Here is a 26,002-nt window from a genome sequence, read left to right as displayed (position 1 = left end):
TCCGTTATCTACTCTCATTGAACAGTATAAGTAAACAAATGAAATACTAAGTTGACATATAACGAAACATAACTTTTATTGATCACAAATATTTCGGTCGCACCTGTTTTAAATTGTGTATTGATTGTTGAGTAGGGGTAGGCACTATTTAAGGTGAGAGGCTCTAGTTCTGCTTATGTAAACGATAAAGATGTAAGTGTAACTGATTGCCTTACAGTATACGATCAAGCTAACGTAATAATATTACGTACATTTTAACCAAAAATAATAATAATAATATGTCGGTCTTATATAGCGCTTCATGCACCAAGCCTCTAAGCGCTTCACATTACTATCCCGGTCATTGGATCAAAAAACACGGAACACATACTCACATACATAAGTATACAAATAAATAAGATACTTAATTAGGCCATTTATTAAAATTAAGTTCTCTGAAGGTTAACTATAGAATTTATGCAATGCAATTAACGTATTATAGGTTGTAGAAACTGTAGTAAAAACCTTTTTGTTTGATATTCAAATTAGTCTTAGTGAAACAACATAATAGTTCAAATGTTATATGAAGTAGTGGGTTGGCCCAGGGTCCCACCCTCCTAAATTTTTGAAAATTATTCGCTGCAGTCAAATCCCAGGTCCCACCTCCCACCCACCATCGACTGAAAGCTATATATGCTATCTAGAAGTTGCTCTAGCTGTGGTGTCATTTCAGCAGTTTCCTGATTTTTGTAGTTTTAAGTGTCTGTGCCAATGAATATTCATTATCATTACATCATTTTGACGAGACCATGGTCCTGTGAATCATACAAATGAGTCAACTAGCAAAGAGCCTGTAATAAAAAAAATTTATAAGATAAGATAAGACACACTTTAGTGCTCCAAGTAGGAAATTCAGTTCTCGCATTAAAATACAATTGACAATTGAACAAATATAATAAAATATAATAATTATAATGTAAAAGAGATATCAAACAGCGACCATTAAAACATTAAAAGTCACCAAAACATTAGATTTAAATTTTAACCAACAAATATTAAGACTTACAATAATTTAAAAAAATGGTAGATACACTTTATTGCTCCAAGTAGGAAATTCAGTTCTCGCATTAAAATACATTTTACATTTCAGCAATTTCCTGATTTTGTAGTTTCAAGTGTCTGTTGTAATGAGACCATGGTCTGGTGAATTATACAAATGGGTCAACTGGCAAAGAGCCTGTAATTAAAAAAAATAATATTATTAGATTTAAATTTTACCAACAAATATTAAGACTTACATTAATATAAATGGTTTAAAAGTAAATTTGTAATACTAATTACTCTTACTATGGTGTCATTTTAGCAGTATGATTATAATACGCCACAACCAACCATACAAATTTGTCTCGGTTCTTTTTGTTACTGATTGTCTTAAGTGAGTATAGTATGATACAACTTCCAAAGTGCTATATAAATAAAAAATAAAGAATAAACCATACTGGATTCTTTGGAGTTTGTATCATGCTACTGTTGTTAAATTACCAATACTCTAGTACTAAAAAAGTAGTTTAAAAAAAATACTTCTTTAATATATACTTTTTTTTAATGTATGGCCTCTCAAATCAATTAAATAACACCTGTAAATGCTTAGAATGCTGGACCCCCACCGGGGTTTTGGCCCTAGACCCCCCGGGGTCCCTTGGCGGCCCCTGGCCCCAGCCAATGGTGCTCGCAAGTGCCCTTTTAGTATCAAAAAGAACCCCCCTACCAAAATCCTGGCTACGGGCTTGTAACTCCTTATGTTTTCTCTTAAGAAATATAGCTGGAGTGACACGTCGCTGTCAGTTTTTGTCTTCAAATATCCATCCTGGGTAAAAAATAAATCCATCCTGGGTAAAAAAATAATGGGGCGTACCTGGTTTAAGTCGCAAGTCTGTGATTTTACAGCGACCCTTGCTTTAACCTATGGTCCCCTTGGGTACCCAAAAAGAACTGAAAAGTACAGAACATGTTCTATTTACTTAAAAAATTTTGATGACATCTGGAAATCACTAGCCATTCATCAGCCAATCACAAGGCAGAATGTATAGACCTTTGGAAAATGGCAGGGACCTGCATGGATAGATCATGTATCAGTAGACCTTTACTGTATTTAGATTGTCTCTAAAATTCATGAGTTAACAAATCATTTATCAAACAATTTAATAGTGTGGCTAGGGAATATTAAGTGTGTACATACTGCTGTCAAAATTAAAGACTTAACCAAATATTTGAATAATTTGACCGTGTGACTCCAGCTTTAGTGTGTGCCAATCATAGATAACAACTATTTAGGTTTACAAATCAGTCAACGTTATCGTTTTAATGTATGAATATAAGCAAGTATACTTCATAATTTTAGACAAATAAACTAATAAGCAAGTATACCTAAACAAGTCTGTAGTAGCGCGATGTTCCAATGGATGCTATGCTTAAATCCGTAGTGCGCACGTAGTACTACGCTTATAAAGCGTGTAGCGTTACCTAGCTACAGTCTCCTAGTTACTGGTATTTTCTGAAAAACAAAACAGAAAAAAACTTGTACAGTCAAGAAGCTGTGCTTGAATCTTAGCGCGTAGTGCGCACGTAGTACGCTTATGAAGCGTGTAACGTTTCTTAGCTACAATTTCCTAGTTACTGGTGTTTCTGAAAGTTAAACGGTTAAGAACGATGCTTATAATACATGCTTATAATAATACCTCCATGCTTATACAACAGATTGGTGAAGTTGTAACGACTTGAAATCAGAGGTTCACTAGTACACTAGGTAACTACTGATGTTTCCTTATAAGAACTGTTAGTGTGTGTCATTCATAGATAACAACTATTTAGGTTTTAAATATCAGTGAACTTTTATCGTTATAGTTGTATGAATGTGAGCAAATTTCTTAAATATAAAAAACCCCTGCAGACAGTCTGTCTACCTCTCTTAGCTTCAAATAAACAAACCACAAGATGCTTCCTCAAAATAGTACCGTATCCAAGAACATTGTTATATCACGTTTGTTCTATGATACGACCGCTCTTGCTTCCTTCTCAACGAAGTTATGTGAGCACTAAAGTGTGGTATAAGTGTTAAACAATTGTATCAATTCGTCGGCATAAATTGGTAGTGATTGCTTCATTGTTCAAATAAATGTATCGCTATCATTTGCCATTCACAGTTGTGTTACCATGATATCGGTTGATTAAAATGTATCAACCAGTCACACTACACGCGCTTCATTCTTTATAGTCTTCGATAGGGCTTAAATTTTCGGATAGTTTTCTAATATTTTCATGTTGATAGGATCACCAACACAGGATGTCAGCGACACGCGTTGTACTTCCCCGACTGGCGGAATTCAACAGTAACAAAAAAAGTACAGATACCAATGATTCGTCTGTATCCAGCCTACACCGTCTTAATACTGGAAACCTATCAGTGACACCAGCCATAATCAAACGGGTTACTAGGGTAAGATGTCGTTTTGAATAATAATAATAATAATAATAATAATAATAATAATAATAATAATAATAATAATAATAATAAGAGTACGTTTTGTATAAATATTTAACATAAAAATAACGCTAAAAAGAAAAGATCGACGTTTCGACTCCATCATGGTGTCATTTTCAAGATCAAATGATGAAGTAAAAAATATACAGCAACTATAAAAAACTTTTTTCTATTGATTATAGTTGCTGTATATTTTTTACTTCATCATTTGATCTTGAAAATGACACCATGAAGAAGTCGAAACGTTATTTTTATGTTAAATAATAATAATAATGATAATAATAATAATAATAATAATAATAATAATAATAATAATAATAATAATAAATAATATTTCGATACGAGTTTGCGTCAGAAAAATATCACAGGAGTCATGTTTTGCTCTACCTGACGTGTTATCTTACCGAATAGGTGTACTTGCAAAAATGTTGTCACAAGTATTCGGGGACGTGAGTATTCGGTACAATAACACGTCAGGTAGGCAAAACATCACTCCAATAATAATAATAATAATAATAATAATAATAATAATAATAACAATAAATAACAATAACAACTAGACTTACTATGTCTGTTTGAACAACAGAACATAGGGCTTTCCCCAATGAAGTTGAAATTGCAACAAAAAGAAAAGTCGTTAAAAGTCATAAAGTAAAGTGAGGATTCGGTACAATTACACGTCAGGTATGCAAAACACCACTTCTATTTTCCCCATCGCTTTAATGAAAAATGAAGTAGAAATTGCAACAAAAAGCAAAGTCGTTAAAAGGTATAAAATAAAAAATAAAAACACGGAAAACCAATATAATATTAATGAAGTGGAAAAAATGAAGTGGGGGAAAAATGAAAATATAAAATAGAAAACACACGGAAAACCAATATAATTTTAATAAAGTAGAAATAAATGAAGTGGCGGAAAAAAAACCCGAAACCCAAGTTCACTGCAACGTTATTATTGAGACTTCAACTGCGGCTGCAATGGTAACAGCGAGGTACACCGTGACTCATAACCATTGCAAGCCAAGAGCCGTCCCTGAATAGGAAAGTGTATTTTTCATTCATAGTGATTCAATGACTGAAAGTAAAATTGCTCATACATATCACGATAGTTTTGAGTTTAAACTATAGCTGTAACTGGTTTAAGCGCTTTTGAAAACGCAAATTGCGTTTAAATAATTTAATCAACTGTCAACAAAAATCTTTAAATGGTCACTATGTCCACACCCTACTGCGGATCGTCACCAAAATTGGATCATTTCTTCATTTCACCATGAAAAACTATTTTGCAAAGTGTCATTTTTATCCATCTATAACTGGGACGTAAGAAATTTAAATGGCCCTCAAATTTACACCCTAACCTGTATCGTCTCCTACACATCATACATCATCTTCTTTGTAACTTGGGTTAAACTAACCCGAAAGTTTCATTCGGATTAGTTGACCCATTTTTTAAATATCTGGTCTGCGACGTTTTCCTTTAAATGGTCCTCATATTCACACTCTACGCCAGATCATCACAAAAATTCAGTCAGTCATCTATTTCTTTACTGGACCTTTACAAACTATTATAGAAAGTTTCATTTACACTCATTGAAAACTTTTTATAGATATTTACGTCTGGGATCTTAAATATGTAAATGACCCTCCAGTTTACACCCTTGACTGATTTGTCGCCAACACATAATACTATCTTCCTTGTAACTTGGTTAAACTTTTTCCAAAATGTTTCATTTAGATCAGTTGGTCCGTTTTCGAATCGTGGTCTGGGACGTTTTCCTTTCAATGGTCCTCAGATCTACACCCTACTCCGGATCGTCACAAAAAATTAATCATTTCTTTACTCGACCTTGACAAACTGTTATACCATAGAGAAAATAGAACTATTTTCTCTATGGTTATACAAGGTTTAAATTATACTCATTGGTTTTTTTAAAGCGATATTTAGGTCTGGGCCCTCAAAAATTGAAATGACCCTCCAATTTACATCCTCGACTGATTCGTCACCAGCACATAATAATTTCTTCCTTGTAACTTGGTTAAACTTTTTCCGAATGTTTCATTCAGATCAGTTGATCCGTTTTCGAAATATGTGGTCTGGGACGTTTTCCGTTAAATAGTCCCCAGATCCACACCATACTGCAGATCGTAACAAAAATTTAATCATTTTTTTACAAGACCTTTACAATGTATTATAGAATGTTTCATCGAGACCCATTGGGATTTTTAAAAAGATATATTTAGGTCTTGATCATCAAAAATTGAAAAGCTCCTCAAATTTACACCCTTCACTAGATCGTCAATAACACATAAAAATGTCTTCCTTGTAACTTGATTAAACTTTCCCGTAAGTTTTATTCACCTCAAATGACCGGTTTTTGAAATATCCGGTGTAGACTGTTTGACCTTAAATCAGTTTAATTGGTCCTCACACGCACACCCAACCATAGATTGACACTGAATATTAGGAGGCACATCCTTAATGGCCTATGGTTCGGCAAAGCACGGAAAAATTCTAAGCACGGGAACAGTGCAAACAGAAAGGAAAAATATATGCAAGAAAAAAGGGGAAAAAATCAGAACAAAAACTATTGCTTTTCCCAGTACTGCTGAGAAAAGCCAATAACAATAATATTAACAATAATTATAATAATAATAATAATAATAATAATAATAATAATAATAATAATAATAATAATAATAATAATAATAATAATTGTATTTATTTATTTTATTTATAACTTATTTAGCCAGGATATAACATTTCAGTAATATACTTATAGGGCATATATAATAATAATATGTAATAATAATAATAATAATAATACAAATAATAATAATAATTATTATTATTATTCATTTGTTTACAAACATATTTTACATGGATAACATTTTCATAAAACAAAGTTCTAACAAATGATCCATGAATTAAATAACCGGTATAAAGCAAACAATTTACAAATAACAAGAATAAATATTTTTGAATTTTCTTTACAATATTTGAATGAATTTAAACAAATTTGAAATACATTATAATTGAACTTGAAAATACATAGCAAAATAAAATTATCTTACGAAAAGTATGGTTTAATTTTAAATTTCAACATGAAGTTTATACAGTATATATTTTAATTCATAAAAGGACAAATATGAACAAAAATGAAATAACACAAAAAAAAAAAAATAAGAAAAACAGTAGTTAAGAGTCTCAAAATGATTACTTCTTAGTTGATTTCACTTAAAACCGCTATATTCGAGATATTTTAGCTTATTTGTAAAAGCCATTCTTTTAATTTCTTTTGTGTTGTTGCTTATTCATCTTGTATGTCTTTATTCATAGAATAATGCAAGGGGTATCAAAATATTTATACGTTTATCTTATTGATTTTAGTGTCACATGATCCGGCCTCCAAAAATGGTGACGGAAAGTAATTTTAGTTCTCCCAATAATTCAATGCTTGATCTAGCGCTCAGTGGGACAACACAAGAAAAGAATCTCCACTTTCCAAAAATCACGGAGGATCGGATCGACCCAATAGATTGTGCACAACAAGCTCCACCTCCAGTGACGCGTCTGCTAAAACCCTCCAAACACAGGGTACGTATAGATTAAAATAGAATAATAGATACATATAAGTGGTTAAATATTCGAACACTTAACATTTTGGTTCTAATCCATATAGCTTTACCGCTGTGTCCCATGTTTCAACGTAGATAAGTTGTATATTGTGGTGATAATAATTATGATGATGAAGGTGATGATGATGATGTTGATAGATACTAAAATGGTAATGCTACCGACACAGATGATGAGGGTGAATTATAATGATGATGGTGATGATAATGATGACGATGACTATAATTATGGTAATGACGACGAAAATGACGATGCCTGGTGCAGTGATCCTAACATATTTTTACTTTTTTAGTTGCATTGGAACATTGACAAATGATACATGAAAAAATCATCACCTTTGTATTCTTATGTGTTAAATGTATGCATGCGGCCGGTTGAATAAATTCAACTAAAAACTTAACAGTGATTTGTCGTAGGCCTTTTGTCGATGGAAAACTGTCATATATTGTTACATGTGATTCTATCTGAAGAGTACTAAATGTTATTTGCATGGTATAGCCTACTGCTGATTCTTCAACATTTGCCCATATCAGTGTCGGATTCAAGGGGGGGGGGGGGTGGCCGAACCAACCCAGGCCACCCTAAATTTTTCAAAATTATAAACAAATGGAGAAAAAAAGGGGTTAGATTATAATCGAATTTGGTCTGAGAGTGCCATTTCCGGCCATCTAGAGGTGCCAAATTTTTTTTTTACCTCAGCCCCAAACCATGGTGAGGCTGAGGTGGTCATGTCTCCACCATCTACAAAAGTCTCTCCATGGGCCCCTCTATTTCGAATTCATGGATCCACCACTGCATATCAAATCATTCAATTTTTATCCACAAATAATAAATAATATAAATAATTCTGGATTTATATAGCGCCTCATGTTGACACAACCTCGAGACGCTTAACAACAACAGAAAAGAAAAAAAAATGCAAATGTACCAACAAATTATTATTATTATCAAATATTTGGTTTTAGTTTAATTTATTAAGTTCAAATGATTGGTTTGATGATTATCAATAAATGTTATTATTACAATGCTTTGGTAATTAGAATCATTTCAAGGCCTGTTCATCCCAAAGCCTTTCATTTTTCCCCTTTTGCTTCTTGTCTTTCTTCCTTTCCATTCAAATGTTCCTGATCTATACTTTTCTTGTCCTTTCTTATGTTTCCTTATCTTATCTTCACATTCCTTTCTTAGATTCCTTATCTTTCCTTTCATTTTCTTTCTTTTCATTACAAAAATGTAATTTCTTTGAAAGCAGCTTAAACATACCAGAATAGCGTTTTAAATTAAAGGTGGCGGTCGCGGTTCATGAGAATCCCTGGACCCCGAAAGCTCCACTACGATTGAAAAAGATTCCCCCCCCCCCCAATTACCAAAGCTGGTTACGAGCCTGAGTATGATGGTTGTGATGATGATGATGATAATGATGATATGATGGGTAGTGATGATAGTGATATTACACAAAATAGTAATGCTGTATTCTACTTCAATTTCATAGCTTACATCTTCCACCCTGTTTCCCGAACCTCCAGTAACTACGATTAAATCTGAAAGTCGGACAAATCTTAATATAGAATTAGCGATTAAGGGCCAGGACATCCGGCTTCCCCCTCCCCGCAACCCAACAGAAAGCCGCAAAACTAATACAAAGGTAAATTTGAAAGTCGTTATGTTGTTGATCAAGTCATTTCCAAATCCATAAAACTACCAATAACATAGTCATAAACATATTATATTGATCGGTTTATGTTGTGATAATAGTGGCCCTCATTAGCTGACGTCGTATTCAGGTTCTAGCCTGCATTTCGTCACCTTACTAAGGAATGTTTGTAAGTGACCTTTCATTTTTTGAAAAGAAATATAATGACAAAATCTGAAAAAAAATTACAAATGGTTAAATTTATGTCATAAGAAAATTTAATAAATTCGATACACCTTCGTTTGTACCAGGAAAGTAGTGTTTTCTCTATTTTTTTCAAGAATTATAAAAAATGATTTTCATTAATCTTCTGAAAAATGTTACTACGTTACGAGCTTTCGTAATAAGGTGACTATTTATGCTTTTTCGCCAGTAAATATACTGAATGTTTGCACATCTAATCTTATTTAATTACAATTTTACTTATCTTTCCCCTATTTTCTTTCTTTTTACCTAACAAACAATTAGAAACTTACTAGAACACCTTTTAAAACGACACTTAGCAACGAGGATCTTCAGAGCGGAGTAATATCGTTCGAAGAGGACATCAGGAAACTACTTTTGTGTCAATCATTGGGAGTATCGATTGAGGTTAGTTAGATAGCCACGGAGAGGTGAGCGATCACGTGGTTTAGTTTTAGATTTAGTTTTCTTACTGGATATTTATGATATATTAAAGCAGACACAAACACACAAAACCAATATTTTAAAAAAATATTTTTAAACATGCAAGTGAATACAGAATGTCATCTGCTGTTGATTTTTTTCGTCCGATTAAATTGATCGAGGACTGCACTTCTCTCGACGGTCGTCGGCTCACGCGATTATATGGAGATCGCCACGCCACGACGCGCGGGCAACGGATCGCTTTTAATGACGATCTACGACTGCCACCGACAATCAGCAGACGGCACCGCGCCGTCTAGCGCTCACAAGGAGCGTAGTTGGATTCATCGGCCGACGGTTGTAGGACCGTCGTGCGACGCAGTGAGTGGCCGGCTTTACTCGTTAATTATTACTGTTGTATAACGATTTATTAAAAATTTGAATACAATAACGCGTTAATTATGGGAAGTTGTTAACACACAAAACATGTTTAAAAAGTGTTTGAGCATGCAAGTAAAAGTTCATCTGATGTTGAAATAATGGCGTCCGATTAAATTGATGTAAATGGACTGGAATCATTAGATGTTTCAGAAAATGACGGGTATTCTAAGTTGCCAGTGTTTTTAAACTTGGTGATTGTATGGTAAATCTTTTCCAGTACGTTGTAAGCCGCACTGGGCTTTAGTTTAAGGTGATGAATCCCGACACGATGGCGTGCATTTCGATACTTGGAGTATGTAATATAGGCCTACTATCGTACCCGTTATGGTAATTGATAATGGTATATCGCATTTGCCTATCTGTTAACATTAATTAAATTTATTTAAAAAGTTTGCAATTGATAATATTTTCCTTAATTACAGAACAATATATAGTAATTGCAGTAAATGATTTCGTCTTTTCTTCAGACCAAATTCCAGGCATCTGGGAACATAGCGATACCTGTATTCCACTGCCCCAGATGCCTCAAACACTGGGCGGTATACAACGTTACTCCCCACGGATGTAAACAAATTGAAAAACCAACAAAGGGGCCCTCGTTTCAAATCACTAATACAGGACATAATATCCTGCAGGTAAGTAGTTGAATAACCCCAAATATCATAATTAACGAAATGTTTATAGAGTTGACTTTTCCCGCTATGCCTTTTCTTTCCTTTCAGCTAAGGCCCGTCCGCTAAAAATTGTTGTGAAGCCCAAAAGAACGACAGTGTCAGTGTTCTTAACTTACACTTACATGTTTGAGGACATGCGCGTATTCATTCCTGGCTATCGATGATAAACACGTTCTGATTCGACAATTGTTAGGTTTTATTGACACCCGAAAAAGTTCATTCCAGCAGCTGGGGTGTTCTGGTAAAAAATGAAAATGCAAGTGTTCAACTTGTTTTTCAACTCCGTCACTTGTTTTTAATTATAGGCCTGTATTATTTTAGTGATTTCAGTCCTATAGATTCAAAATATTAGTAGTTCAGTGTTACAATTGCATTGCATATCAGTATAACACAAGTGTGCGAACTTGTGTAGTAAGCCCCGTGTTTGCACAAATATAAATAGATTTTTCCCTATTGAACAGACATTTCAGGCCATGGCTAAAAACGATCAACACCAGTTCTTGAATATGATTAGGTCCATTGAAGCGGACCCGAGAGGTATAATCCACGTACCTAGAACAAAATATCCACCGCCAGTTGCTTTAGGGAGCAGAAACAGTGAAATTTTACACGGTAAAAAAGCTGAGCTCGTACCCAAGAAAAGTACCGGTCCAACTGCAATCTCGTCAAGTGTGTCTGTAGTTGAAGGGTGGGATACTAGTGAGTTTGCAACAACTACCAATATGACGCCAAATTCCATGCCAAGTAGAAGGCTAAGTGATCCTAACTATGAACACGGTAAGCGAATACCAAAACTGTACAAAAACGTAATGTGTAGTTGGGAGTTGAGATAAACACACACACACAAAATATCTAACGCCAATTGCATTTAGGAGCAGAAGCAGTGATATTTTACGCAATAAAATAACTTTAAAGTCTAAGAAAGTGTTTTGAATTTGACCATAAGATTTACCTACAAACTAAGAATTAAAAAATATATATACTATATTATCTTTATTTACAAAAGGGCCTACACTACTTCAAATACAAGAACGACAAGCGAATAATACTTTGTTAAGCCAAAGTAGCTCAGGTAAACTTGATGCCACCAGAGGACGTACACATTTGGATTATGATGAGCGACCTAACACTAGCAAAGGACGAAGAATATACAGTTTAGACGGAGCCAGAGCGGAAAATATTGTCATCGAAAGAGAAAACTTGTTAAAACCAGACAGTATTTCCCATGGTTTGTATTGCAGATTTTTTTAAACTACAGTACTACACAGGGTTATAGTAATTGTAAATCTAAAGAAACCTTATAAGAGGCTCCAACCAATCACAAAACCCAATTTCATGTTGTAAAAAAAAAAAAAAAAAAAAAAAATTAAGGCACTATTTAACCGGTAGAACGCCTATTTATTTACACAACATAAGTACATTTTGAATTAAAACATCAAATTGCTCATTAAACGGATCAAATAAGTTATTAAAACTTCGAATGCGACACAGGTTAAAAAACATTCAGTTTCGCTGATTTGCATATTTTCAAAATACAAGCAATTTATTTTCAAAATACAAGCAATTTATTTTCAAAATACAAGCAATTTATTTTCAAAATACAAGCCAATTTAAAGTTATATCGTTTGTAAGGAATAATGAACCGAATTATTTATCCGTCTGTTATTTGTAATTAAAATATTTTCATGTTTAAATTTTTAGTATAGTCAAAATCTTAGTTAATTGCAAAAGACAGAACATCCAATTTTAAAAACTCAACCAACCAATACAAGCCAATTTAAAGTTATATCGTTTGTAAGGAATAATGAACCGAATTATTTATCCGTCTGTTATTTGTAATTAAAATATTTTCATGTTTAAATTTTTAGTATAGTCAAAATCTTAGTTAATTGGAAAAGACAGAACATCCAATTTTAAAAACTCAACCAACCAATTTCCATCTTCACCTAGCTTTTATGTTCTATGACTGATTCCAATATATTCGTTAAGTACGTGTATTAATGTAATGTTTGGCATCCTAATATTTTTCAACGTTACTTCATTCCAGAATCAGATAAAAATACTAATGCATTGTACAATCGTATGGTAAAACATCATTCAGACATCGAAGAAACAACTGGTCAATTTGCTGCGGATGGTACATACGCCCACAACCAGTTTATTCCAAATGGGAGGATCAGCCCGAATGGTCAACGGCAGAGCGGTCTACTTGGACCAGATGGACGTTTCTATATCAACGCACACTATGGTCCAGATGGCCGATTTTATGCCCAAGAAAGTCAGGCGTACGACGTGCAATTTTCACTTCCGAACCCAGGTCAAGTAGCTATGCAGAATAAATTTCCCAAAGAAAATCAAATTGAAGCACCGGGGAAATTAATACTTTCGCGGAGGCCCATTGGTTCATACACTGACGAAAACGCTCCCAGCCAATCAAATCAAGATGCAATTGAATCATCTAGTGAATTAACACAATCGCATGAATCAATTGGTCCATTTGATACTGATGAAAATGCTACCCGCCATTCAGATCATGAAGCAACTGAAGCACCTCGAACATTATTAAAATCGCAAGCACCCATTAGTAAATCGAGCAGAGATAAGCATATTTCCAGCCAATCATATCAAGGCGCTGAGGGCAAGATTCTTTATAGCGAACACGAACAAAAGGTTGACAAAAGTTTAAACCACAATGCAGAGAGTCATTTTATTCAGTCGGACTTTAATGGCACTTTTGTAACTCCAAATAATCGATCAGCGGAAGAAAACGAACACTTTCAAGAACATATTTCTACTGACGAACGAATTACAGTACAAAAACAATTCAACAGCTTACTAAATGACAGAAATCCTATTCAAAACCCAAAAGATAACTCTGTCGGCATACAAGAGAGTACCAGCGAACACAAAAGCAACATTTTGATATCAACTAATAAAACCAACAATGATGTCAAAAACCATATGCAGCAAAATGCTCAACCTAACGGGCATATCCGACCAATACAAGAAAAAGACTTGGAGACGAACATCGAAAATAATCAAGTAAATGTTATGGAAGTCGATGCTGGAAAAACGAGTAACAATACAAATGACGACGAAGGCCGTTACGCATGCAGTAACGAATCGTTTGACACTCTGTTCACGGACAATACAATTACAGGCGACAGTAATTCAGAGGCAGGTGCTGTAAGAAATCATCAACCACATCACCAAGGACATGATATAGCCGAAAAGGAAACTAGAAACAACGAAACTGTAATAGAAAGCAAACATGAGTTTAAAAATGAGATCGAACAGCGCTTAAATCCAAAACAGAAACAAAGAAGAGAAAGTACCATCAACTACATGGGAGTGAAAGATAAACCAACAGCAGTGACAGATTCACAAGAAAGTTTGAACAGCGTTCGGAACAAAGCAAAAGAAATGAGGAAAACTCTCATCAAGAATAAAGCTGTTAAGAATGTCACAGGCAAACCCGACACGAAGCCTGGATCTCTCCAGAAACATATGTTTGCAACACCAGAAGAATCACTGGCAAAGGCAAGTGCTGTGTTGGGTGCAGCCGGAAAAAGAAACGGTACAAAATCGAACAATTTGGCGCCAGTTAGCTCAGCCGGTAGGTTGCCAATTGGAAAGGCACCTGCAGTAACAAAAAGCCGTGAAGGTTCCCCAACGAAAAAATTTCGTGATGTCACCAGAAGCCCTACAAAATCCTCCGGATCATCAATCTCTAGTAAGGAGTCACTTTCGCCTAAAGAATATCCGCCGATAAATAAGCCAAAGTCGAATATCGTGATGAAGGATAGTACATTCAACAACAGACCAATCAGTTCACCTACGAAAAATGGACGAAAAGAAACGATGCCCACGCTCCCGAGTATTGCAACAGATTCTACTGCTACTGAAAATGCGAGTCCAGAGAAAAAACAAAGAGAGATTATAAAGAAAGTTGCAAAAAATAAACGAAAGACAGTTGGCCAAAGAAAAACAACATCAGAGACAAAAAGCAGCAACAGCATTAATCAAGAACCCAATTGGAATAAGGATACAGAGAGTGACGCATTGGAGATGAAGCCACAGTTAAGTGAATTCTCAACGGAAAATATGCAATCATCGGATATTAATATTATGTTTCAAGGCGATCTTTTACCTAAGTTAGTTCAGGAGAATACGCCATCATACAGAATGACCTACTCTACAATGCCTAAAACACTTGGTCAACATCCAAAGCCATTCACGCTTGTCACCTCTAGCAGCCATAAGATTAGTGAGACTGGCGATTCAACATCTAACATCTACAGTGATGCTATGAAACAGGGTGGTTCCACGACAATGGTGAAAAAATGCTTGAGTGTTTCATCTACAGCAACTACTGTATCATCCAAAGAAAGTGTTTTCGAATCTGTTAGCCAAATTTGGAAAAAGCATGATGATGAACTGGTAAAACTACGCAAGATGGAACACAGTGGCGGCATTTCAATTCTCAATTTTACTCCATCCTTTCGTTTCTCTTTATTTCCAATTCCACACCAATACGTAGAACATAACAACAGACTATTTGAAAGAGCTGGTAAAATACGTTCGCTGAAACACCCAAAAAAGTCAGATAGAAAAGTTGTTAAGGCCAAATATGTAACGTAAAAACAAACTTTGAACTGTATGATATCTGCCTTCACATTTAAAAATCAAATAAAACATAAATCAGTAATACAACAAGATATTTTACTGTTTATTTATTGCACTTTAAGAAGAATATATCTTACCCTTTGAAACTAAAATTTATTACAAAGCTAAAATCATTATGTACAGTGATGTATAACATGATTATATTGTGTTTTCCTTTTTAACATCAGCAAATTTTCTTTACTTTTTCAAAAACATTCATTAATTTACATGCATACTGTACAGTATGTTTACACAAAATTGCAGTGAACTAATGATTTTTAATTTTTAAATTGAAGGAATAAAAATATTCATAATAGCAGAAAAAGTTATGCTCAACCCCAAGCTATCAGTGTGATGCCCAAAGAAACCCTACAAGTGTTTGTATCTCATCAATTTTGGTACCTCACATAAATGCTTCTGAAACTAAATTAAATTCTGTATCTAGTTTGCTTCTCAAGAAATTAGGCCTACATTTCCTGCAATGGTTCAATATCAATGAGTTTCAGAGAATTATCCATGATTTGTTTTATCGCCTTCAGCAGGTGTAACCTAGCAAACATTACAGGAAGCAGGTGGGCTCTGGCCTCCTAGGGAAAAAAATAAAAGAATCTTGAAGATCTTGCGTTTGTCTATCCAGTAGCCTCATAATAATATTGTAAATGTGTCATGTATGCGGCTGATACAACACTTTTATGTTCATTTCCTAATCCCTTGAGCCTCCAATCAGAACTTAAGTCAAATTTAGATAATTTAGATTGTAAAATGTTTTGATAGGAACAAATTTAGTTTGAACATTAAAGACATTTAAAAGTTTATGATTTTGGTACAAATTTACTTTAAATAATTATGTAAATATTTCACTTAAATTTAATGAGAAATATATTGAATATGTTTATTGTTTTAAGTACCATGGTGTTTATTTTGATCCAAGTTTATCTTGGGACAAAAAGATAAAACAGGTGTGTTTACGGGCCACTCAAAGTATTGGTGTAATTCGAAGAATTAGATACTTCCTTTTAAGACGATTATGCTACTTGCCAATACTCTTGTTATGCCACTGTGATTATTGCAGCATTATTTGGTCTAATTGTAATGGTGTTAAATCTAATTCATATCAATATTCTTGCTAGAGTGGTGTTACATGCTGACATAATGACTCCAGTAAAGGATTTGATGGATGCAATGGATTGGAAAATGGTTAAAGATAAATGGAATAAACATATTTTAATTATGAAATTTAGATCTAAAAAAAAAATGATTTACTATTTTATAATTTACTAATACTGCCCATTTCAAAAATACACAAAATCAACTGCCCATTTCAAAAATACACAAAATCAATCTTCAAATATATTAATCATCCCAATCTGGAACAATATACAAGGAAAAAGAAAGTACTAAATGGGATAAACATATTTTAATTATGAAATTTAGATCTAAAAAAAAAATGATTTACTATTTTACAATTTACTAATACCGCCCATTTCAAAAATACACAAAATCAACTGCCCATTTCAAAAATACACAAAATCAATCTTCAAATATATTAATCATCCCAATCTGGAACAATATACAAGGAAAAAGAAAGTACCTTTACAGGGCATGTAAATTATGGAATGAGTTCACATTAGATATCCACTGCAAATTTGACACTTTTACGTTAAATATATTTAAGAATTTAAGTAACCACTTTTCTTGATTTTTATATGTATTTACTTTGTTACTTGTTTTATGTTGCATCTGGACCCCTTAGGAGACCAGTACTTATGTATTGAAAGAGTACTTCCAGAATAAAGAAAGATTTGATTTCATTTCATTTGATAATCATTGTTTACCTTTAATAGCTGCACCCTTTCCATGGATATGAAGTCCAAAATAAATTGAATAAAAGGCAATAAACCTGATACATAATACAGTAATTCTTATATAAATTATTTAAATCAATTAAAAATAATAACAGATTAATTGTGCTCCACATCATAAATTTAAAAAATGAATTTTAAGGGCATGAACTTTTCAAAAACTTTTTTTTTTATTTGAGAATATCAACCTGTTGGAAAAGGCTCATAGTTGTGAATGTAAAACATGTGGATAAATTATAGTCAGTCTATGAAGTACTGACATTAAACAAATGGATTGTAAAAAAAAAAAAATTTTCTTACGCTTAAAACATGGGTTCTGCTGTAGTAGGCACTAAGGTCTCGACTTAAGTTCACCAAAAACCCACACACCTGTTATCAAATCAAGAACAAAGAAGTTTTGACAATACTTATTGGTTAATGATGATTACATGCTGCAACACTTTGGAGTAACATTTTCCTGCAGAAAGACAAGTACAGTATGTATGAATGACATGGTGTATTCAATTTTATTTCATCCTCCAAACGGTTCTGTATGTTTTTTACAATGAAAATGTCAAAAGTTGTGTCTGTACAAAAAGTGGCATTACAGAGTTTTTCAATTGTAAAAATGGCTTAAATCAAGGAGGCACTCTTTCACCATTTCTATTTTCTGTTTTCATTAATGATTTACATTATGAATTTAACAATAATAAGTTTGATGGTTGCGGATTAGGAAAGATTAAACTTACGCTAAAGGCAGAATTATTATTTTATTATTATTATACCGTAAAAACTTGAATTGAAGCCCTGGGCTTCTTTTTTTTGTGGACTTTGGATGGGCTTCTTTTCGAGGCTACTTTTACAAAGTAAAGAGGGGTGGTTTCTTTTCAAAATGAATGCTGTAAATTTTGGGAATTAGTACAATAAAACAATAAATAGGGCCAATGTAACATCAATCTGCATCATTGAGTGTATCAACCGGCATTAAATCACCTAAACTACTGTATAACCAAGCATGTTTTAATTTATTTTCTTTGAAATTTATGTACAGTGTATGTACTGTAATATCTCGAAAAGAAACATATGCTATCTTGAAATGGGCATCTTTTCAAGGCTAATTTTGCAAACGAAAGAGGGGGGCCTTCAATTCGAGATGGGGTTCTAGCAATTCGAGACCTGGAGTTTGAATAAATTCCCTGTATGGGGAGTGAGACAGAAATAAAAAAAAATGTATTCTCTGCTGTTTATCTGTTAGCATGATTTAAAAAACATGATCAAAATAGCAATACCTTGTGTGTCTGTAGCTGAATTCGAGGACCAACTGAATGGAAAACTGGTTCCAACACCTCTGTAATGATGTCGGGGTATGGTAAGATGTACTGGAAGAAAAGATGCCACTCCTCTTCCTCTCTCAGCAGGTTAAAATCTACCTCTGATATATTTGGTAAAGATGGATAGAAGCCTTGGTTGACCCTCTCCTCAAACTTTTTGAATAAAGTTGACAATCTAGCATAGTTGTACATGACAAATACACCATCTTTACTTTGTGACCTTTCACCATCCACCTGCTGTCCTAAATCCAGCTTGATCTTCAAAGAAAAAAATGTAAAATTAGTAAAAAAAAAAAAAATTAGTAAAATTAACTACAATTTTTGTTTCAAAATAAGTGGAGCTGAAGCTTGCATTCTAAGGCCAACAAAAAAAATTCTTGTGTTCTGGCCACATTTTGGGAAAATGCAAAAAATGGATAGGTTGGTAGTAAAAGTTGTTTTTTTTTTCGACCGATAATGTGTTTATGCCTAAAAAGTAAATACAACAAAGACCATTTTTAAATCTGTATTGAAGCGCAAAACGATCGCATACCACTGTCGCATCGCCTAACTTCGCAAGTTAAGCCTATTTCAGTCTCTATAGATCATTAAAAAAATATTTTTCGTTGTAGTAAAAAATAATCAAACCTTCAATTTTCGAACCTAAATTTCGAACATTCTGAGTCTGTTGGGCGTGGCTAACACAATAATTTTTTTTATTTAGCCTAATCTCAGGGTCCCTGGCTCAAATCCTGTGAATCCCAAAGATTATTTCTCATGATGAAAATGTCTTAAGTCTCATAAAGTGACTTTCTTTATATAGCATCAAAAATAGAAATAAAAATTTTAGCTACATGTCTATAACCTTTAAAAATTGCAATCATTTTTTAGTATGCTGTGATTGCGCTGATGTACTCTATGCTGTGTAATTATCTATTCCTCTGTAAAATGGAATGTGTTAAAATTATTCTGAAAAATAGATGTGTTAAGGTCATCACAAGTTTGTGTTCCAACTACTTATCCAAATCAGGGAGTTGGTAACTGGACCTAAGTTTTGACAGATGAATATATGGCTGATAGCTGCTTAACAATGCAGTGTACTCATTGCATAAGTGGTAATACTGTAATTTCAATCAACACTAACTCACTTTAGCAAAACCTTTGCATAGTTACCAACTATGTGTGACTACACCAGTTGGCTGGGAGAGCAGGGGTGGGGCCGGAAGGGGGGGCCAAAAGTGGGGACATCGAGATAACAATACCCTTGCAAAAAATCTGTGTTCTAAATGCCTGAAAATAACCTCTGAGCCTGTTGGGCGATCACTTTGTTCTTTTTCTTTCTTAATATCTTTTTTCTTTTTTGACTTTCCAAAAAAGGGTGGGAAGTGGGGTTGCCCCATCTGAATCTGCCCCTGGAGAGGGTCCCTGGTGCTCTGACGATCTGAGCATTTAAAAGCTGTTCTAAAACGGTTTCAGGGTGTGTTTGTTGAAAATACCGGGTACGGTACATGAACAAAAATAGTTTTAATAAAGCCACGTACAATTTCAATGTACATTATGTTTAATTTGAACACCCAAAAAAAGTACACAAACATTTCATTACTTAAACAAACAAAAAAATGAATGGGCATACTGATCAATTTTTAGTAATGCGTAGTGAATTAAGTATTCATGTATAGTAAATACTGTCTAATGACTCAAATTACTTCATGACGATTTTTATATATTTAATAAAACCAATTTCTTCTAATTTTTAATATATTTTCCCTTGAATTTGTGATAATTCATTATCACGCATAGACCTGTGCTAAATGTGTGACAAATTTATGGTCACGCATGTGTTTCTGCAAAATGCGTGTTTCAACCAAAATCACTTCAAAATGCAGGGGTTGCCCCGCACGATGCGAAATGGTTGGTAACTATGCCTTTGACAAATCCTCTTAAAATCAATAATAAAAATTACAACTGGTCATCAATTTATCACTTTAAATATAAATAATAACAAATAATAATATTATTTATTGTTTAAATGATTTTGTGGAGTAACTTGTATTTAATAGTTTTAATTTATTTTTTTTTATTTCAACAATATTTAAAGTGGGTGACCCTTTTCAGCACAACTGATACGTAGGGGCCCACTCTGAAAACTCAAAAACAGATAAAGAAAGAGAAAATAAACAGTAAAGGTCAGTTATAATACATCACTGAAATAAAAATCCAATTGGAAATATTGTAATAAAGATAAATGAAGAACATCAATAAAGCGACAGCGAGTATCAAAAAATAATAAATGGGAATCGAATATGAAGGGCTTGAATCTGGTTTTAAACATTGCCAAAGACAGAGTGTTTTTCATCGAATATGGGAGTGAGTTTAGGAGAGCAGGAGCAAGGTAACTGAAGCTTCATTTAAAAATATTGATGCCATCTGGCTGGCTGTACATATGTCATTAACTTTTATTTAACATGGGTGACATTAAGGTACACTACTGTAAATTTGATTTAAATTACAATGCAATCACTAGAAACATACCTACTGGCAAAAAAAATGTATTTAATGACTTACTGTTTGTTGATGAGAAGTTCCAAGAAGCTCAAATTTCACTGATGCTGATGTCAGGTTGTTTATTCTGGCATCCCATAGTTTACCTAAAAAGATGTTGAACAATAGAACACACAACAATCAAAATTACTGTATTTTTTAATTGATGAGGCCCAACCCATAGGTCCTTGGTTAATATCTGTAAAATACATACTCTTCTGATTTGGAATACCTTACAGATAATGTTGTAATTGCCACTGTTGTAGTGGTGGGGTCAGCTGGGTGAAGCAGGGGCATAGGCTGGGATGAGAGGGATGCGGCCACACAGACGAACAGAGTATTATCTTAATTACAATATATTACGCTTATTTTGTCAAATCACGATACAAAATTAAGAACTCAATTGTGCCAAAAAATACATTAAAATACATCACAAAATGCTACAAACACCAAAGCATCTGAGGGTCTTTTGCAGCCCCCAGGCCCACAACGCCTGGCTAAGGGCCTTTGGCCCCTTTGTTACACCACTGATTCTTTTTAGTTCTGCATTTACAATTTTCGCACCCCCCTCCACCCACCAGATGGGAACCACTCTGCGCCCCTGGGAAGGTAGGGCATTTGCCCTTCCCCAGTCAGGCAGGCCTGGACCCTCGTCATTTGACGTCATGACAAGGACGTTAGTTAAAAAATATATATATAATTTTCTTATCCAAATAACGTTATTTTGATTGCCAATCCCTAATATTGTGGTCTAAAAGCACAATTTGGACCATACTAAGCCATAAAAACTCTAGTCTGCCCCTTGGTTCAGACCCCGTGTTGGACAGGTTGAACCCCTTGTCTGCAAATTTCTGAAGCCACCACTGCAATTTTGTTATGTGTAAATCTTCTCTGGAGTGTCACTAGTCCAATCACACACGCACAAATAAACGCGATATACAAACTGATCTGACAGCAGTGAGGAACCTATTAGCAAAGTTCTGCTAGGGCTTCAAATTTTTTCTGGAGTCAAGTATGATCGCCAAGTAACATATCAATTAAAAAACGAAGACTGAACACAATGTACCTTTTACTGTGTCTCCATGTTTGACCTCAGATGCTTTCCTCATTTGCAACTTCCGTAGATTATAAAATTTCTCAGCGGTCATTTGCATTTTACTGCCAGGTGGTCCCATGTTCTCTGTATGTACCTGTCCATGAACCAGGTGGAGATGTTGGCACCTGTTTGCATGCTGAGAGCCAATTCTGAACAAGATATCTAAACACTGTTGTTTGTACTCTTTGTCATGACTGGTGACATGCAGTACAACAATATCATCCTAAAAAATGAATCAAAGAAAATATTTTGAAGAAAAATTACAAGGTAGGTTTTAGTCAGACAGTTTAAATGTATTACAACCCTATTTTTTAAATAATAGTATCATGTTTAGTACTTTATTAAACATTCGTTTAATGGGTAAAGAAAATATGGACATTATTTAATGGAGTTAACTGAAAATGAAGGGGTGAAATCTTGTACACAATGCATCGTCTGACAATCAACTAACCATCGACCGACAACATATCCTGCCCTCCCCGTACAACGCCAGTCTGCTGACCATCAGCGACTGTTGAATGGATCATCAATTGAAACTAATTCCTGACGCAACACACTGTTGCCGTTGTATACATAATAGCATCATTTTTCCATTCAAATAGAACAAACTATACACCTTATCATCTCATTAAAATTTATTTGTTTGTTCCACCTGAATGTGCACACTTCATCCCATTAAAGTATTGTCCTTTTTTTAAAGAATAAGATAAAGTGAGACTGAGTCTGTAAATTTGGATGAGATTTCCAGAGTGAAACCAACTTTGGATAGAAAGTGGAGCAATATACTGCCAAAAATTAGATCGTCTTACCGCTGGTTTAAGAGAATCAACAACTGATTCTATCATTGAAAGTTCCTGAAGAAGAGTTAATTCTGTTCCCATTTCATTGACTAGTAAAAGGAAATAGAAAGAATTTGGGTTAGTGACAATAAATCTGATTTGTGTTTTTTCATTATATGACGCATTCATGTTTCTAACTTGGTACACCTCAAAACAAAGTGTTATCATTTGATTAAATTTGTGGTAAAAGAAACATGAAAAACAATCTTACAAGTACATTACTAAATTAGTTTAGACTCTGTTTAGACACAACGAGTTACTTCAGTCATGCTTCAATGATGAGTGATTACAAATACGAATATTTTGCGCCAATGCTTATGCTAGCGTTACGTTAATCGCCCCATCTGGACATCTCGCTAGTTACACCAGGGATTAATGTACGCCTGGTGTTAGATACGCCTGGTGCATATCTCAAGTCTAAACGTAGCCTTTGTTTAGTTTAGTTAGTATTTTTATATAGCACCTATTCCTTTAGGTTACAAAGCGAGGGTTTGAAACCACAACCTCAAGCTTGGGAAACCAAACCTGGTGCGCCACCTGACATGGATGTATTAATATTATTATAAATTTTTCTTATTAAAATAGGCCTATGTAAAAGTGTCACATGCTACCATCAGAAACAAAATGTTTTCTTTACCTGATATTATTTTTATATTTTTAATGTAATTCTTCCCAACTTGTTTCTGTTCTGTTACAAAGTCTTTCACTTCAAGTGAAATATCAGAATTTCTAAGTTCAACATCTTCTGTACTGACACCTCCTTCAATAGTTTCCTTGATTGGCACTCGGAACTTACTTTCTGCTAGCGAGTCCTTAAGCCGCTTATCAAATTTTTCTAAATTCTGTTTATTTTCTTCAGGAATGCTGAAGCTGAAAGCGGTATCAATCCAAGATGTTTCCTTAGCTGTGGGTTGTTTTACACGATGGACACTGCGCCTACAAAATGTAATCAGAATTCAATTATATTATCATTGTGGCACTGTGCACTATCTACTGTATACTAATAATACCCAATGTTTGTCAGTCTGTAACACGTCAAAAATACACAACAATGAAATCACTAACAATATCAAACACGGTGTAGATAAAAGAAAGTGTTTAAATAAACTGTACTTGCGCTTCGTCCGACAGAATAAATGTCATATTTAATGATTTTACATATAAATATATGTATCTATATACTGATAGTAACTGTTATTGTTGTGATGGAGTAGACAATAACTGGATTTGCGTCAGGGGAATCAAGTATAGGTGTAATTTTACAAGATGAGGTAGGGCAAAATTACACCTATACCTCTGACGCAAATCCAGTTATTGTCTACGCCATCATATTTTGCATGGGACAATACATCCCTACATATTTTTATTTATTGTTTATTATTTGTTTATTATTTATTTAGGCACAAAATACATGTGCCAAGGATTGTCAATAGCGAATATATCACTGTCCTACTTGTAGGTGGCAATCCCTTACACAAGACAAACATACACACACGATTCTTTACACAAACTAAATCTCAATATGAGATTTAGGGAGTGGAGTTGTTTTGGTTGTGAGAAAAAATCCTGAAACACTGACAGGAATTGAACCTAGGGCCCTGGGATTGGAAGGCAAGCATCTTAACCACCAAACTATTCAACTACACTCAATACATCGGTAACATATAAGGACATGAAGGTCTTATGAAAGATGTGATAGAAGGAAAAATTAAAATTGCGCTTCGTCCAACAGAATAAATGTCATATTTAATGATTTAACATATAATATATATATCTATATACTGATAGTAATTGTTATTGTTGTGATGGAATAGACAATAACTGGATTTGCGTCAGGGGAATCAAGTATAAGTGTAATTTTACAAGATGAGGTAGGGAAAAATTACACCTATTGATTCTCCTGATGCAAATCCAGTTATTGTCTACGCCATCATATTTTGCATGGGACAATACATCCTTACATATTTTTACCAATACATCGGTCATATATAAGGACACAAAGGTCTTATGAAAGATGTGGAAAAATTCAAAAGGGAGGATGGAATTATGACATTGGACGACATTAAGGAAGGAAGGAGTTACCACCAGATGAAGAGGGATGCAGAGAACCGGTAGTACTGGAAAATGCCATGAGAGACCTGACTTCAGCAGAACACTAATGACGGAAAACATCTTTAAATCATGTACTAACCTCAATGATTTGAGCATCACTTCTAAATGATTGCAAATGAGCAATGCCCTCAACTGGGTTAGTGTCAAAGCAGAAGCATCATCATGGCAGACACCAGCTGCATAATTAAGTACCACCTCCTGAATTCCATTAAAGTTCTTGCAACCATAGCAACTTCCTTCATCTTTGACGTTTTGTAAGACTTTCTTGAAGGCATGTTGCCTGCAAATTGATATGTTAAGTGACCCTGAAGCTGATATGTAGCAGGAACTCACAGGGAGCACCCACTTCTGACTCTCTTCCTGAATGTTTGACATCATACTCCTCAACTGTTTTCAAATAGTGCAAACATTTTTTACAATTAGGGCACATAGAAAAAACTGTTTATCACTCCCACCCACATAAAAAATTTAGGATATAATTGATGCGGGAATAAAAAAAAAAATTGTTTTTGCCATATCATTTATTTCAACAGCTTAAAAAAACAATGCAATTTCATGACTGAAAATAGATTTTCTTTAAAAAAATTTTTAAACCAGTTTATATACTGTACAATATTTACAATATTCTTGCCAAATAAAAACAGTCCCTCCCTCATCAATTAAAAAAAAGCAATATTCTATTGCTCCGATAGAAAAAAAAAACCGCTAGCCCTTATCACTTTTTCTTTTTAAATAGTGATATTAAATCTAATAATTTTTTCTATGGCCCTTAGCCAGGGCTTGCCCTAACTTTTTTTGTTAACTAGTCCACTGGGCTAGTTTACTAGAGATTTTACTAGCCCACAGACTATTTTACTAGCCCACAGGCAGGAGAACATTTTGTTTCAAAATATTTATTAGCGACAATTAAAGCCCCATTCCCGGCAAAATTTCAATTTTTAAGAAAAATCTAATTTTTGTATAATGTTATAAAGATTTATAAATATAATACGGAATTGCTAGTTTAACTGAATTTAGACATTCCTAAGAA

The 26,002-nt window shown here is 34.1% G+C and overlaps 2 protein-coding genes and 1 long non-coding RNA gene across 4 annotated transcripts; 1 reads left to right on the top strand and 2 right to left on the bottom strand.

Annotated features, from left to right (window-relative positions):
* Positions 1-109: 109 nt before the first annotated feature.
* Positions 110-1,956, bottom strand: LOC117105877. The gene is made up of 3 exons (XR_004444958.1): positions 1,895-1,956; positions 1,046-1,216; positions 110-830 (listed from the first exon to the last, which is right to left on the bottom strand). It is a non-coding gene; the product is annotated as an uncharacterized LOC117105877 (long non-coding RNA).
* A 767-nt stretch (positions 1,957-2,723) lies between these two features.
* LOC117105849 lies at positions 2,724-15,233 on the top strand. Its single transcript, XM_033247163.1, has 8 exons — positions 2,724-3,475; positions 6,909-7,115; positions 8,647-8,799; positions 9,316-9,438; positions 10,362-10,529; positions 11,030-11,345; positions 11,575-11,796; positions 12,616-15,233. Exons 1-8 carry the CDS (start codon positions 3,323-3,325, stop codon positions 15,207-15,209), a joined length of 3,936 nt encoding a protein of 1,311 aa, XP_033103054.1. The 5' UTR covers positions 2,724-3,322; the 3' UTR covers positions 15,210-15,233.
* Positions 15,234-15,286: 53 nt separating this feature from the next.
* On the bottom strand, positions 15,287-25,359 carry LOC117105860 (DALR anticodon-binding domain-containing protein 3-like; the record flags this gene model as incomplete). 2 transcript variants are annotated; one of them, XM_033247175.1, is given in 8 exon segments in its annotated part: positions 15,287-15,820; positions 17,396-17,464; positions 18,364-18,663; positions 20,950-21,032; positions 21,992-22,244; positions 22,831-22,910; positions 23,498-23,796; positions 25,052-25,359. In XM_033247175.1, coding segments are annotated over 8 exon segments (1,512 nt in total), but the record flags the coding sequence as incomplete, so codon positions are not given.
* Between the last annotated feature and the right edge of the window lie 643 nt (positions 25,360-26,002).

This window comes from Anneissia japonica, unplaced genomic scaffold, assembly GCF_011630105.1.
Source record: "Anneissia japonica isolate Jap-2015-1 unplaced genomic scaffold, ASM1163010v1 scaffold640_len1575945_cov177, whole genome shotgun sequence".
Taxonomy (NCBI): domain Eukaryota; kingdom Metazoa; phylum Echinodermata; class Crinoidea; order Comatulida; family Comatulidae; genus Anneissia; species Anneissia japonica.
This window is presented reverse-complemented; position numbering and strand designations above follow the sequence as displayed.

Bases quoted from the DNA above. Each gene is read 5' to 3' on its own strand.
- LOC117105849 (XM_033247163.1), top strand. From the start codon at position 3,323: ATGTCAGCGACACGCGTTGTACTTCCCCGACTGGCGGAATTCAACAGT. The intron at 11,346-11,574 runs GTAAGCGAATAC...TATTTACAAAAG, and splicing joins TGATCCTAACTATGAACACG to GGCCTACACTACTTCAAATA. The intron at 11,797-12,615 runs GTTTGTATTGCA...ACTTCATTCCAG, and splicing joins ACCAGACAGTATTTCCCATG to AATCAGATAAAAATACTAAT.